Consider the following 12,555-nt stretch of genomic DNA (forward strand, 5'->3'; position numbering starts at 1 on the left):
AATGGATCAGAGACCTGGGCACCTGGGTGGCTCAGTCAGGTAAGTGTCTCTTGATTTCAGCTCAGGTCACGATTGCACAATTTGAGAGTCGCAGCCCCATGTTGGGCTCCTGTGCTGACAGCACGTAGCCTGCTTTGCATTCTCTGCCCCGCCCCCCTCTCAAAATAAATAAACCTTAAAAAAATAAAATAAAATGGATGAGACCTAAATTGAAGTGTTCAAACCATGAAACTCTTTTTTGGTTCCCAAGTTTGATGCACGAACTCATACAAAATATTCCAGATAAAGGATCCTCCTTCTGGTTAATCTAGAAGTAATGCAATTCGTAACTCTCTTTGCGGTTAACAACTGTGTGCAACCAATCACAGAGATCACTCTTCAGGTATTTTGGGGGGACAGGCTTCAAATACCTTTTGGAAAAGGGCACCTCAGAAATTACAGTAATCTTGGGGCGCCTGGACGGCTCGGTCGGTTGAGCACCCAACTTCAGCTCAGGTCATGATCTCACGGTTCGTGGGTTCGAGCCCCGCATAGGGCTCTGTGCAGAGCCTGCAGCCTGTTTTGGATTCTGTGTCTCCCTCTTTCTCTGCCTCTCCCCTGCTCACACTGTCTCTCTCACTCTCTCTCAAAAATAAACAAACATTTTTTAAAAATTTAAAAAAATGCCATCAAGTAAAAGACAACCCAATGAACAGAAGATATTTGTAAATCCTGTACCTAATAAGGTACTTGTATCTAGAATCTATATGAAGAACTCTTACAACTCAATAACAAAGACCAATTAAATGGGTGAAGGAACTGAACAGATATTTCTCCAAAAAAAGCATACAAATGGCAACTAAACACGTGACAAGATGCTCAACATCACCAGCCACCAGGGAAGATACCATTCACACACACGCTAACATGGCTAAATTTTAAAACCAAAGTAATACATGGAAAAGAACAAGTATTAGCAAGGATGTGAGAAACTGGAACCATTATACGTTGCTGCCGACAATATAAAATGGTGCAACCAGCCAGGTTGGAAAGCATTTTAGCAGTTTCTTAACAAGGTTAGAGAATTACGATGTGACCCAGGGTATAAAGCCCCTGAGTACATGATGAAATAACACGTCCACACAAACATCTGCATACCAGCGGTCGCTGGAGTATTCCTGATAGCCAAAATGATGCAAACAACCCACACGTCCATCAACCGATAAATGGATAAAATGTAGCACATCCGCTAAGCCGAATACTATTCAGCAAGGAACAGGAATAAAATGCTAACACCACTGCGCCATGGGTAAAGCTTGAAAACGTCTTGCTAAGTTTAAGAAGCCAGACACAAAGGGCACCCTGGGTGGCTCAGTCGGTTGAGCTTCCGACTTTGGCTCACATCATGATCTCACGGGTTGTGGGTTCAAGTCCCATGTCAGGCTTTGCACTGATAACATGGAGTCTGCTTCAGAATCTCTGTCTCCCTCTCAAAAATAAACATATATTAAAAAACACAAAGAAACCAGACACAAAATGTCACATATGGAATGAATGTGCTTACAAGCAATACCAAGAACAGGCAAACCTAAAGACAGGGGCCTGGTGGGGGCAGGAAGGGGGGTGGGGATTAATCACTGGTAAAGAGATTGGGGGGAGGTGAGGATTAAAATGTCCTAAAACTAGTTGGTGCGATGGTTGCATGATTCTGTGAATATACTAAAAAAAACAATGGATTTTGGATTTTATACACTTAAACGGGTGGACTGTATAAAACTGTTTAAAACAAAACGAAACAAAAAAAGAGCATGGGGCACCTGGCTGGCTCAGTCAGAAGAGCATGTGGCTCTTGATCTCAGGGTTGTGAGTTCAAGCCTCACCTTAGGTGCAGAGATTACTTCAATAAAGTTCAAAAAAAAACCAAACAAAAGTAGGGGGGCACGTGCTTCCTGGATGAAGCATCAGAAGACCCGAGCACTTGTCCCATGCTGCCATCCAGCTTCCCCTTGTCACTCAGGTGCTCTGTTCCCCCAACGCACATGCTCACCCCAGCTGCCGTCACAGGGCACAGCGCCCGACAGCCAACTATGTGCCAGGCACTTTCCTCAACCATCCACAGAGCATCGCATGGACTCTCCTGTGACCTGATGCGGTTGCCACTATCCTACATCTGGGAAAACAGAAGTCAGACACGTTAAGAAACTTGCCAACGGCGCCACGGTGAGTGACCCCTATACAGATGGGACCCACCGTGGATGCTCACCGGGAGCTCCAATGTTCGGCTTCCGTATTTGGCCTAAAGTGTGAACACACACTTCAAAGAATCTTCTCCAATCTCTAGATACAGTCAAAAACTGTTTATATTCATGCCAATTCTGTTAGTATGTGTCCAGTTGCAAATATTTAATTTACAGATTACCTGCTGTCATGGTTTAAACTCCTCATTTGGAATCTGCCTTCAGCTTTTTATAAAAACAGCTGCCGGAGGGGCGCCTGGGGGGCTCAGTCGGTTAAGCGTCTGACTCTTGATTTCGGCTCCGATCGTGATCTCACGGCTCAGGAGATCAAGCCCTGTGTGGGGCTCTGCACCGACAGCACAGGGCCTGCTCGGGATGCTCTCTCCCCCTCTCTCTGTGCCCCTCCCCTGCTCGCTCTTGTGCTCTCTAAATAAACTTAAGAAATAGCTGCCAGACGCAATCCTCAAGGGGCCGGCTGACATTCTGACTGGGTCCGCCATACCGAAAACTACTTTGCAGCCCTCAAAGGTACCCCCGACCCCTCTTCGTACAACAGAAATTGGGCAGAAAGCTCTAGTTCCTTGTGCATACCTCTGTCCTGCTGATCTCCGGATCACCAGATAGGCGTCGACCGCGTAGCAAAACAGCCACCAGAAGCAGGCACCGTACAACAGCTGGATCCACATCTATAATCAGGAAGAGCCTGGCATCAAAGCTCCTGGAAACAGGCCCCGGATTGTCCCCATCCGTGAAAGGAGCGGGCAGATGCCAGTTGCCTCTGACGTCAGGAAGCAGCACATGAAAGCCCTCCGGAGACACGTGGACAGTCTGGGAAACCAAGGCTGGGGCGTGGCCCAGGGCGGCGTGTGCCTCCGTGCTCTGTCCGCCCAGCGGCGCCGGACTAGCAAGCCCGCTGGCCGGGTACACTTGTCGGCACGGGACGTAAAGGCCTCAGATGCGAAGCCTTCCCTGGCGTGAGGGCTGACAGTGCCTCTGAACGAGAACGAAGGAGTGTGGGCAGGAAAGGTCTTCTGAGCAGAAGGGAAGGAAGGGGCCGGTCTGCTAGAGGCAGCGGGACATTGACCAGCCTCTGGCGCGGGCGGAGACCGCGCTCCCCTCTGCAGCCAGGAAGCACCGACGGGCACAAGGAGAGAGGCTGACGATTCTGCTACATTTCGGTGCACAGAGCAACAGAGATACACAGATTGAAATAATATATTCCGGGGCGCCTGGTGGCTCGGTGGGTTAAGCGGCCGACTCTTGATCCCTCACGGTTCCGGAGCTCAAGTCCTGCGTCGGGCTCTGCGCTGACAGTGTGGAGCCTGCTTGGGTTCTCTGTCTGCCTCTCTCCGCTCCTCCCCCGCTCTCTCAATAAATAAACTTAAAAAGTGAAGGCACAAATATGTATTTCATTAAGCACAATATATATCTCATAAATCAACAACTTTCATTGTCCTTTCTTTTCCCTTTTTGGCCAGCTGGTTTTAAGTGCAGCTCCACCCTAGGTAAGGACTGTATATGTGGGCTCACATACGGTGGGGGGCAGGGGGGAGCCATACTAGTGCAGTGGTCCTCAAATTTAAGTGTCAGTCAGAAGTCCCTGCAGGGGGTGTAACATCACAACAGACCCCACACCAAGGTTCTGAGAATTTGCATTTCTTTTTTTTTTTTCATGTTTATTTATTTGAGAGAGAGACAAAGCACGAGCAGGAGAGGGCCAGAGAGAGGAAGACATAATCCAAAGCAGGCTTCAGGCTCCGAGCTGTCAGCACAGAGCCCTATGCAGGGCTCGAACCCACGAACCGCGAGATCATGCCCTGAGCCCAAGCTGGATGCTTAAATGACCCAGGCGCCCTTGAGAACTTGCATTTCGAACAAACTCCAGTGGGCTGAGACCACACTTGGAGGAACAGAGTGTCACAGGAGCACAGTGGGAAGAAAGGGTTATCAACACAAGCAGATGTACTTACTGCAGTCCCCACGCAGTACGCAGCAGGCCAAAGGTCTGTCCCATTCACGTCAGAGATGCCCTTGACGAAATCGGGGAATCCCAACCACACCGCAGACCGGAAGACGATCCCTAAAACCGAGTAAGAGGACACAGTCATCCCGCGGGAGATGCATTCCAGGCCCCGCATTTGGTGCCAAAACTGCACATTGTACCGAATCCTAGGTGGACCACGTTTTGTCCTTTACGTACATTCCAACGATACGGCCTGCTTTATAAATTAGGCACAGTAAGAGACTAACAACTAGTAAACAATGATAATATGCTGTAATGGAAGTCATGTGAACGTGGTCTCTAAACACCTTACTGTACTCACTCTTCTTCTCGTGAGGACGTGAGATGTAGCGAGGTGAAGCATGCAGGTACCGTGATGTGGTGTTGGGCTATACGGACCTTCCGACAGGGCAGATGACCAACTGCTTCCGGACCAGAACGGACCGCGGGGAACCAGAACCGCGGAAAGGAAAACTGTGGCTAAGGGTGAGCTACTGTCCTTTGTAATGGTCCTAATTCGGATCTAAAACCAACTTGCTGCTCTGTTAAGAGTAAGTAGATGGTGGATGGAAAAAGAGAGAGAGAGAGGGAGAGAGAAATGAGGGAGGAAAGAAACACACACATCGGTGTGTGTACAGAGACAGAGAATAAGATCTAGGAATAATTATTTCGGTCACAGAGCAATCCCAGGAATTTTGATTTCAACCTGAACCACCATTAGCCACAATCATATGCCTAACGTAGTTGTTTGCTTACTTGGTATGAAGAAGCAATTATGTGAACAACCGGTATTTCTTGGCTATATTTTTAATACCCACATATTAACCATTCCTGACATTTAAAGAAATGACCGAAACAGCACGATTCTGAAATGTAAAAAGATAATTTTCATTCTTTAAAAAATGTATTTAGGGCGTGGGTGGCTCAGTCAGTCAAGCCTCTGACTTCAGTTCAGATCATGATCTTGAGGTTTGTGAGTTTGAGCCCCGCGTCGGGCTCTCTGCTGTCAGTGCCCAGCCTGCTTCAGACCCTCTGTCCCCCTCTCTCTGCTCCTCCTCCACGAGCACTTCTCTCAAAAATAAACATTTAAAAAATAAAAATAAAAAACAGGGGCGCCTGGGTGATGCAGCTGGTTGAGCATCTGACTCTTGGTATTGGCCCGGGTCGTGATCTCATGGTTTGGGGGTTGGAGCCCTGCATTGGGCTCTGTGCTGATGCACGGAGCCCGCTTGGGATTCTGTCTCTCCATCAAAAGAAATAAACATTTAAAAAATTATATAAGTAAATAATGCAATTAAGATTCTCACAAATTAGCTCTCCTCAAGAATTTGCTCTTGACGTTTATGATTTGTAAGTTTTCCTTGCTATTAAACCCAAATACCTAATTCTCCTCAAAATAGTATACACGCTTTAAGGTATATATTAAGGTTTGTTAAGAAACGTGATATGCTCTAATAACATACTCCGTAGGGGTGCCTGGGTGGCTTAGCTGGTTAAGGGTCCGACTCTTGATTTCGGCTCAGGTCATGATCTCACAGGTCATGGATTTGATCCCTGCGTCAGGCTCTACACTCCCAGTGCAGACCCTGTTTGGGATTCTTTCCCTCTCCCTCTCTCTCTCTGCCCTCCCCTGCTCCGTCTCTCTCTCAAAATAAACTTAAAAAATAATATACTATGGAATACAACGCTAAAAAGTAATTGTAAACAGTACGAAGTTTTGTGCTATGTGCTCACGTACACTAATATAGTATGTAATAGACTAAGTATACAATACATAACATACTAAATCTATTCTATGTAATACACTGCCAGACTTATGTTGCATACTATACTACCAACTATATGCTGCATAATACGTCACCAAATACAATCTGTGTATTTAAATTGTATACAATCTAAATATAGTGTGATACACTACCAAACGTACATTATATATGACATGAAATTTGTGTTACATAACACACTACTATACGAACACCATGTAATACATCACTAAAGAGGAACTATGCACACTGAGACATTTAAGATATACCTTCTTGTTATCAAGCACTGCTCACAAAAATAATGCTTTTCTTCCATAGAATGCTTACCATTTATGGCACATAGAATGCCCAATGTATTTTTGTAGTGATATGAGCTGATGAATGTCAACTTATTGTGATAAACATTTCACAATATGAGTATGTCAAGTCATTCTGCTATCTTAAACTCTTACAGTGCTCTATGTCAACTGTATCTCAATAAAACTGGAAAAAAAAAACCCTCTGTCCTATGAGGTAGGCATCATAAGTATTTTTCAGTGATGTGTCAGTCACCAAGCCTTGCCGTGAATTCTGCTTCTGCTCATTTGTCAATATCATGCAACTCCCTTCGAAAAACAAGCATATATGCAAATATTATTTCACTGATCCTCAAAAGATATCTGGGTGCATCTTTATTTTTAGATATCCAAGTTATAGAAACTAAATTGCTGTTAAGATGCTTTTCCAGAGGCACCAGGCTGGCTCAGTCAGAAGAGTGTGCGACTCTATCTCAGGGTCATGGGTACAAGTCCATATGGGGTATAGAAATTAATTTTTTAGTATTTATTTATTTATTGAGAGAGAGAGAGAGAGAGAGGGAGAATATGCAAGTGTGCACTCATGCATTGTTTTGAGGGGCAGAGGGAAGAAGGGAGAGAATCCCAAGCAGGATCCACGTTGTCAGTGCAGACCCCAATGAGGGGCTCGGCTCGAATTCACAAACTGTGAGATCATAACCTGAGCTGAAATCAAGAGTCAGGCATTTAATCGACTGAGCCATGCAGGTGCCCCAGTAAATAAACTTAAAAAAAAAAAAGATGCTTTTCCAAAATGTTTCAGCAGAATCAGGAAGAAAACCAATGTCTGATTTATTTAGTCTGCACCAAGATGGTTTTATCCCTAAGAGAAAGGAAGTACTGCTTCCTGACTCCTGGAGTCTGAGAAAGTGACTAGAGGTTATACAGCATGTACTGGAAGTCAAGTTCCTTGAGGGTCTCTGACCACAAGGGCACAGAACTGGAGAACAGCACACTGAGACAGCCACCTGCATTGATATCAGCTCAAGGCGGGGTGAAAGCTGCTGCCACCCCCTCAGGGATGTTTCAATACCATCGGCAGCCTTCAGCTTCATGAGTAAAATTATGCAAAAGTACATGTCCAAAATGGTCAGCGCCTGTCAGCCAATTGTCAAATGTGGGCAGCATCTGGATCCTGATTCGAACGAACCAACTATAAAATAGCATTTATGAGACAACTGAACATACACCAGGGATGTTAAAGAATTGACTTTCGGGGTGCCTGGGTGGCTCAGTCGGTTAAGCGGCTGACTTCGGCTCAGGTTCTGATCTCACGGTCCGTGAGTTCGAGCCCCGGGTCGGGCTCTGTGCTGACAGCTCGGAGCCTGGAGCCTGTTTCAGATTCTGTGTCTCCCTCTCTCTCTGACCCTCCCCCGTTCATGCTCTGTCTCTCTCTGTCTCCAAAATAAATAAACGTTAAATGTTTAATGTTAAATGTTAAAAATTTTTTTAACAAAAGAATTGACTTTCATTATTATTTTCAGGCGACAATACTAGTGTAATATGTATATTTAATTTTTAATTTACTTAAATTCAAGTTACTTAACACATAGCCTAGTATCGGTTTCAGGAGAACCCAGTGATTCACCTCTCACATACGACACCCAGTGCTCATCCCAGCAAGCGCCCTCCTTAATGCCCATCACCCGTCTAGCCCATCCCCCCCCACCTCCCCTCCAGCAACCCTCGGTTTTCTGTACTTAAGAGTCTCTTACAGTTTGCCTCCATTTTTATTTTTCCTTCCCATCCCCTACGTTCATCTGTTGTGTTTCTTTCATTCCACATATGAGTGAGTTCATGTGGTTCTTATCTTTCTCTACCTTAGTTCAATCAGCACAATACCCTCTAGTTCCACCCCGAGTCGTTGTGAATTAATCCAGTGGTGGGTGATACCAGGACGGGGTATAGATGAAGTGAGAGCATAGGTCCGAAGGCGGTTCCTTATACAGTCTGTGTGATTTATGTTAGAAATTTTCCCCAAGTAAAAATGCAAACAAATGGTTTTGGAAAAGAGTTTAGGCTTTACGGGCCACAATTTCTCTGCCATCACCCACCTCTGTCCTTGCAGGGCAAAGACAGCACTAGGTTATGCACAAGGGCAGGGCACGGCTGTGTTCCCACGAAACTACTGAAGGACACGGACATTTAAATTTCATGGGATAGTTATCAAAAACATTTCACGAAGTATTTTTCTTTTGATTGTTAAAAACCTTTCGGGCCACAGAAAAGAGGCAACAGGTGGGATTTAGTGTGGGGTCTGCGGTTTGGCCGCCTGTGGTAGAAAACCCAAACCTGAAAAAAATTATGTATTTATACGTATTAGAGGTAGACACATTTTCTTCCCGATTCTGCCAAACCGTTCGGGAAACGGTTGTGGATGCACAGAACATTGTCAGTCTCTCACTCGCAGAAGTCATTAAGGGAACCGTTGTATTTTCTGGGGTTTTTGTTTAATGGCAACCGTCTGAAGTTTCCCCCAGTAAGCCTGCAATAACGAACACTGTAAACTGTTTCTTCTCTTTAAACAAATGTCCCCTGGGCATAATTTTTACTGCCTGTCTTGTTTCGCTGAGTCCCTCGGTCGTCCTGTCCGGTCCCTAGGGAGCCGCCTCTGTGCTCCGAGTACACACCCTGCCCAACCTCGCGGGCCGCGCACGCTCACCCGGGCACCGAGCAGGTCCGGACCCGCGGGCGGCGCACCTTACTGAAGCAGCCGAGAAGGTCCCAACCCGCGGGCCGCGCGCCTCACCCAGGCACCGAGCAGGCCCCAACCCGCGGGCCGGGCTCCCCCACCCCGGGCGTCGAGCAGGTCCGCGCCCCTTACCCAGGCAGCCGAGCAGGTCGCAGGCGGCGGCGGCGCGTAGGATGCGGACGGAGGCCGGGGCGCGCGCCGAGGCCGGCGGGGACGTGGACGGGGCCCCCGGGCCCGCGGGCCGTCGCCCCGGCAGCAGCTGCAGGAGGCCCAGCGCCAGGCGGCACGCGCCGCCGCCCAGACACAGCGCGTGGAAGGCCCGGGGCTGGAAGCCCAGCACCAGCTGCGTGGCGGCGTCCCGCGTGGGGCAGCAGAAGGTCCCCAGGCGTGGGGAGGCCATGGGCCGTGCTCGGGGACGCGGCTCGGGTGTGCCGGGACCCCGCCGGGCCGCTGGGTCAGGTGCCCGGCCGGCAGCGAGGGCGGGGGGGGGGGGATCATGTGCCCGGGGCCGCGCCTCCCCCCGCCCCCGCCCCGGCGCCCGCGCTGGCGGAGAAGGCGCCGACCGGGGTGGGGGCTGCGCGCCCTCGGCGGACGCCACGAGGTCTCACGAGGGTGAGGCTGGGGCCCGAGCCGGAGGTGGGGGAAGAAGGCGCGCCCGGGGCCCGGGAGGGAAGTCGGCTTTCTTCCCTGCAACCCAGCCTTCCCCCAAGCCGCCACCTCGTCTTAACTGACCTTACCAGACAAACCTGCCTCATTTGCCAGCTCTTTCCTATTTGGGACCTGACGTCCCTAATTTTGATGCGTTACAGGCGCCAGAACACGTTCATCATCAACGTGACTGATGCGATTGGTGTTAACGGACACGATTCCAGCGGCAGGAGTTTCCTTGCAAGTCAAATCTTAAAGACGGAAGCGCTTAGCCTAACGACACATGTTTACACACGCGTATTTTGCACCTTACAGTTCAGTGTTCCGTGTTTACTCGGCTTCAATATAGGTTTGGGCATTCTAAATTAGCTTTCAAAAGTAATTGTTTGGTTTTTTTTTTTTTTAATTACCCAAGTTCATTCAGATTTCATAACTTTTTTTTCGTTATACATTGAAAATCAAGCTTTATTCTATGTGCTTAAAAGTTCCAAAATTGTGTCAGCACTAATGATAACCATCAACATACTGGGTAAAGTTTAAAAACAAACTCGAGAAGGCTGACAATAAAAGAGCTCTCCTATAGGTTATGGCTTTTACTAACCAAACCTTTAAAACAAACCAAAAAACCCTTACCAGATTTATCATCTAATAAATTAATAGGCCCATTGGCAAACCCCAAGCGGCCACCCTTTATCTCTCCCCTCGACAAATGGGCCCCTCTCTAAGGTTTTTTTCCGGTCACCCGAAGGGAATGCAGCCCATTCGTCCCTCCCCCACTTATTAAACACTTAAATGCAAACACATGCCCTCCCACCCAGCTGCTCATCTGCCTTTCCACCAGGAGCTTTTCTATTTTAAAGGCAAAGTTTGGGCTCAGTTCCTAGGCCTTCTTCCCCGAAGGCCCTAGGACTGGACTTCTCTGTTGGAATCCACGGTAGGCAGACAGGCGGCTGCGTTGCCAGATGGGAAACAGAGCCTTTAACAAAGGGCTGCAAACGCCAGCACTTCAAAAGGATCTGACCTGGCAGTCTGTTAGCAGGGGCAGCTGCTTTGATAGAATTCTGGAACCACCAACGCTGTCAAAACCTGCACTGCTCTCGGGTGTTGCACACTCGCTTGTAAAAACAGCAGAAAACATCAGAGAAATACTCCCCAAACATCCATTTGTCAGCCCTTTAGAAAGCATGAATCCTGCTCTCTTGGGCCATTGATCTCCTCCTTCGTTTCCTCTTGGAAAGCAGAGGCTGCTTCTGGAGGACAGTGTGCGGGAGTGTGCTTTAATAGATACAAATGACAACAGAGCCTTTGTATGCTTGCTCTGATGCTGAGGGTTTGAGGGTTTGCATGGCCCGTCCATGCAAAAGTACCAGCGCATTTCCGTTTTTGCCTTGGGCCGGAACTGCACATACTCCACCTCTCTGCTTCCCACGTGCAAACCTGCAGGCTCTGATGATTCGGGCACCAAGTAGTCACGGGTGAGGCTCCCAGGAGGGTCAGTGGTAAAGTTACCTCGGGGAGAAAACTGTTATAAATGAAGATTCCTAGGCCAGGTGGGGGCCTCAGAGCAAACTTGCAGAAGGACGGACAGGAGACTACGTTTTTTTGACAGTCCGAAATAACTTGAAATTAGTATAAGAAATGCAACTGACGTAACTGTGTGCAAGATGTGGGAATGATGGGGCTTTTAGGGGGATAGTGGGGTTCGTGGGGTCCAGAGCCGACGGCCAGGAAAGAATTCTTGAAAACGTCTTTGGTGCAAAATGGTGATCTTGTTAAAGCACGGGGACAGGACCGGTGGGCAGGAAGAGCTGCCCCGGGGCCTTGAGAGACTAGTTATATACTATGGGGCTGCGGGAGGTAAAGTCCAGGGGAAGTTTCCAGTGAGATTTTTATATGCTAAAGGAGACTCACAGGATTTTGGAGGCCTAGCTATTGTCAAGCTAGGGTTGTTTTTCCCTCTAGCAAAGCATTAGCATTAAGACAGTAAGGAGTTCCCGGAGAAACGTTTTACTCTGCTGGCCTCAAGTATTTGTCAATGGGCTACAGGTTCTAAGGAAATTTAGTTCTATCTGCCATTTCCGTCTGCCTTTGTTCCCCACGTTACTACGGAGAGTGATCTCTATCAGTTCTCCATTTGTTTTTCCCCTTTCCTTTGTTCTTGGGCAGCCAGGAGTGCACACATATCCCCCCTGGGGGGCGGGGGGGGGGGCCTGTCAGCTTGCCTTATGCTTCCAGAAACATCTGGAAGTACTGCAGATGTGCGACCTGCAAAGATGATCCCGCCAAGCCACAGTCAGCTGAGCCTGAACACCGATGTATCTGTGCGGTGACAATCAGGGCCTTTACGTGTGTGAAGTTCATTTTTGCATCCACGCTCCCTCCTTTTCTCCCTCCCTCCCAGCTTCCCATCTGGATTCCCCCTTGCACTCTCAGCCTGGGCTGCCCACGGAAGGTTGTCTTGGCTTTACCTTTGCCCCGCCATTCACGACTTGCCCGCCATCCCGCTTGATCCACTACGCTAACCTCTGGAAGCGGCTCAGGGGGTTTCTCTCACAGACAACTCTTCTCGCGGTGGGTCCCCTGACACCCACAGGTCTTAATGGAAAGGACGGAGTTCACGGGGAGAACCTCAGGTAGGCCACAGAATCCAGTGGAGGAGAGAGTGGGGGGCGGATGGATGGTCTGCTGAAATACACTGGTAGCAGCAGCAGAAGTGAGGACAGAGCGACTCACAAAAACCTCCTGTTTCCAGAGTGCATCAGTAGGCAGGCACAACGCTCTGTGTTTTACATTCATTGTCTCACTGAGTCTACAGCAGGAGCCTTTCGGGTGGGTTTTACTCTTCAACTGATGAAGACAGTATGTACATTAGTGGGCATGGCTAAGTTCCAGTAAAACT

General features: G+C 48.4%; 1 protein-coding gene across 3 annotated transcripts in view; it reads right to left on the bottom strand.

The window, feature by feature from the left end:
* GPR143 (G protein-coupled receptor 143) overlaps positions 1–9,504 on the bottom strand; it is a 65,047-nt gene extending 55,543 nt beyond the window's left edge. Inside the window, exons 1-3 of one of the 3 annotated variants that reach the window (XM_043571101.1) lie at positions 9,141–9,450; positions 4,187–4,296; positions 2,808–2,902 (exon numbers count right to left, since the gene is read on the bottom strand). In XM_043571101.1, the coding sequence (XP_043427036.1) occupies positions 2,808–2,902; positions 4,187–4,296; positions 9,141–9,408 (473 nt within the window). In that variant the 5' untranslated portion in view covers positions 9,409–9,450. Of the gene's footprint in view, positions 1–2,807; positions 2,903–4,186; positions 4,297–9,140 lie in introns of all 3 variants that reach the window. The other 2 variants (XM_043571103.1, XM_043571102.1) reach the window with 2 other exon arrangements.
* Between the last annotated feature and the right edge of the window lie 3,051 nt (positions 9,505–12,555).

Source organism: Prionailurus bengalensis, chromosome X (genome assembly GCF_016509475.1).
Source record: "Prionailurus bengalensis isolate Pbe53 chromosome X, Fcat_Pben_1.1_paternal_pri, whole genome shotgun sequence".
Lineage (NCBI taxonomy): Eukaryota > Metazoa > Chordata > Mammalia > Carnivora > Felidae > Prionailurus > Prionailurus bengalensis.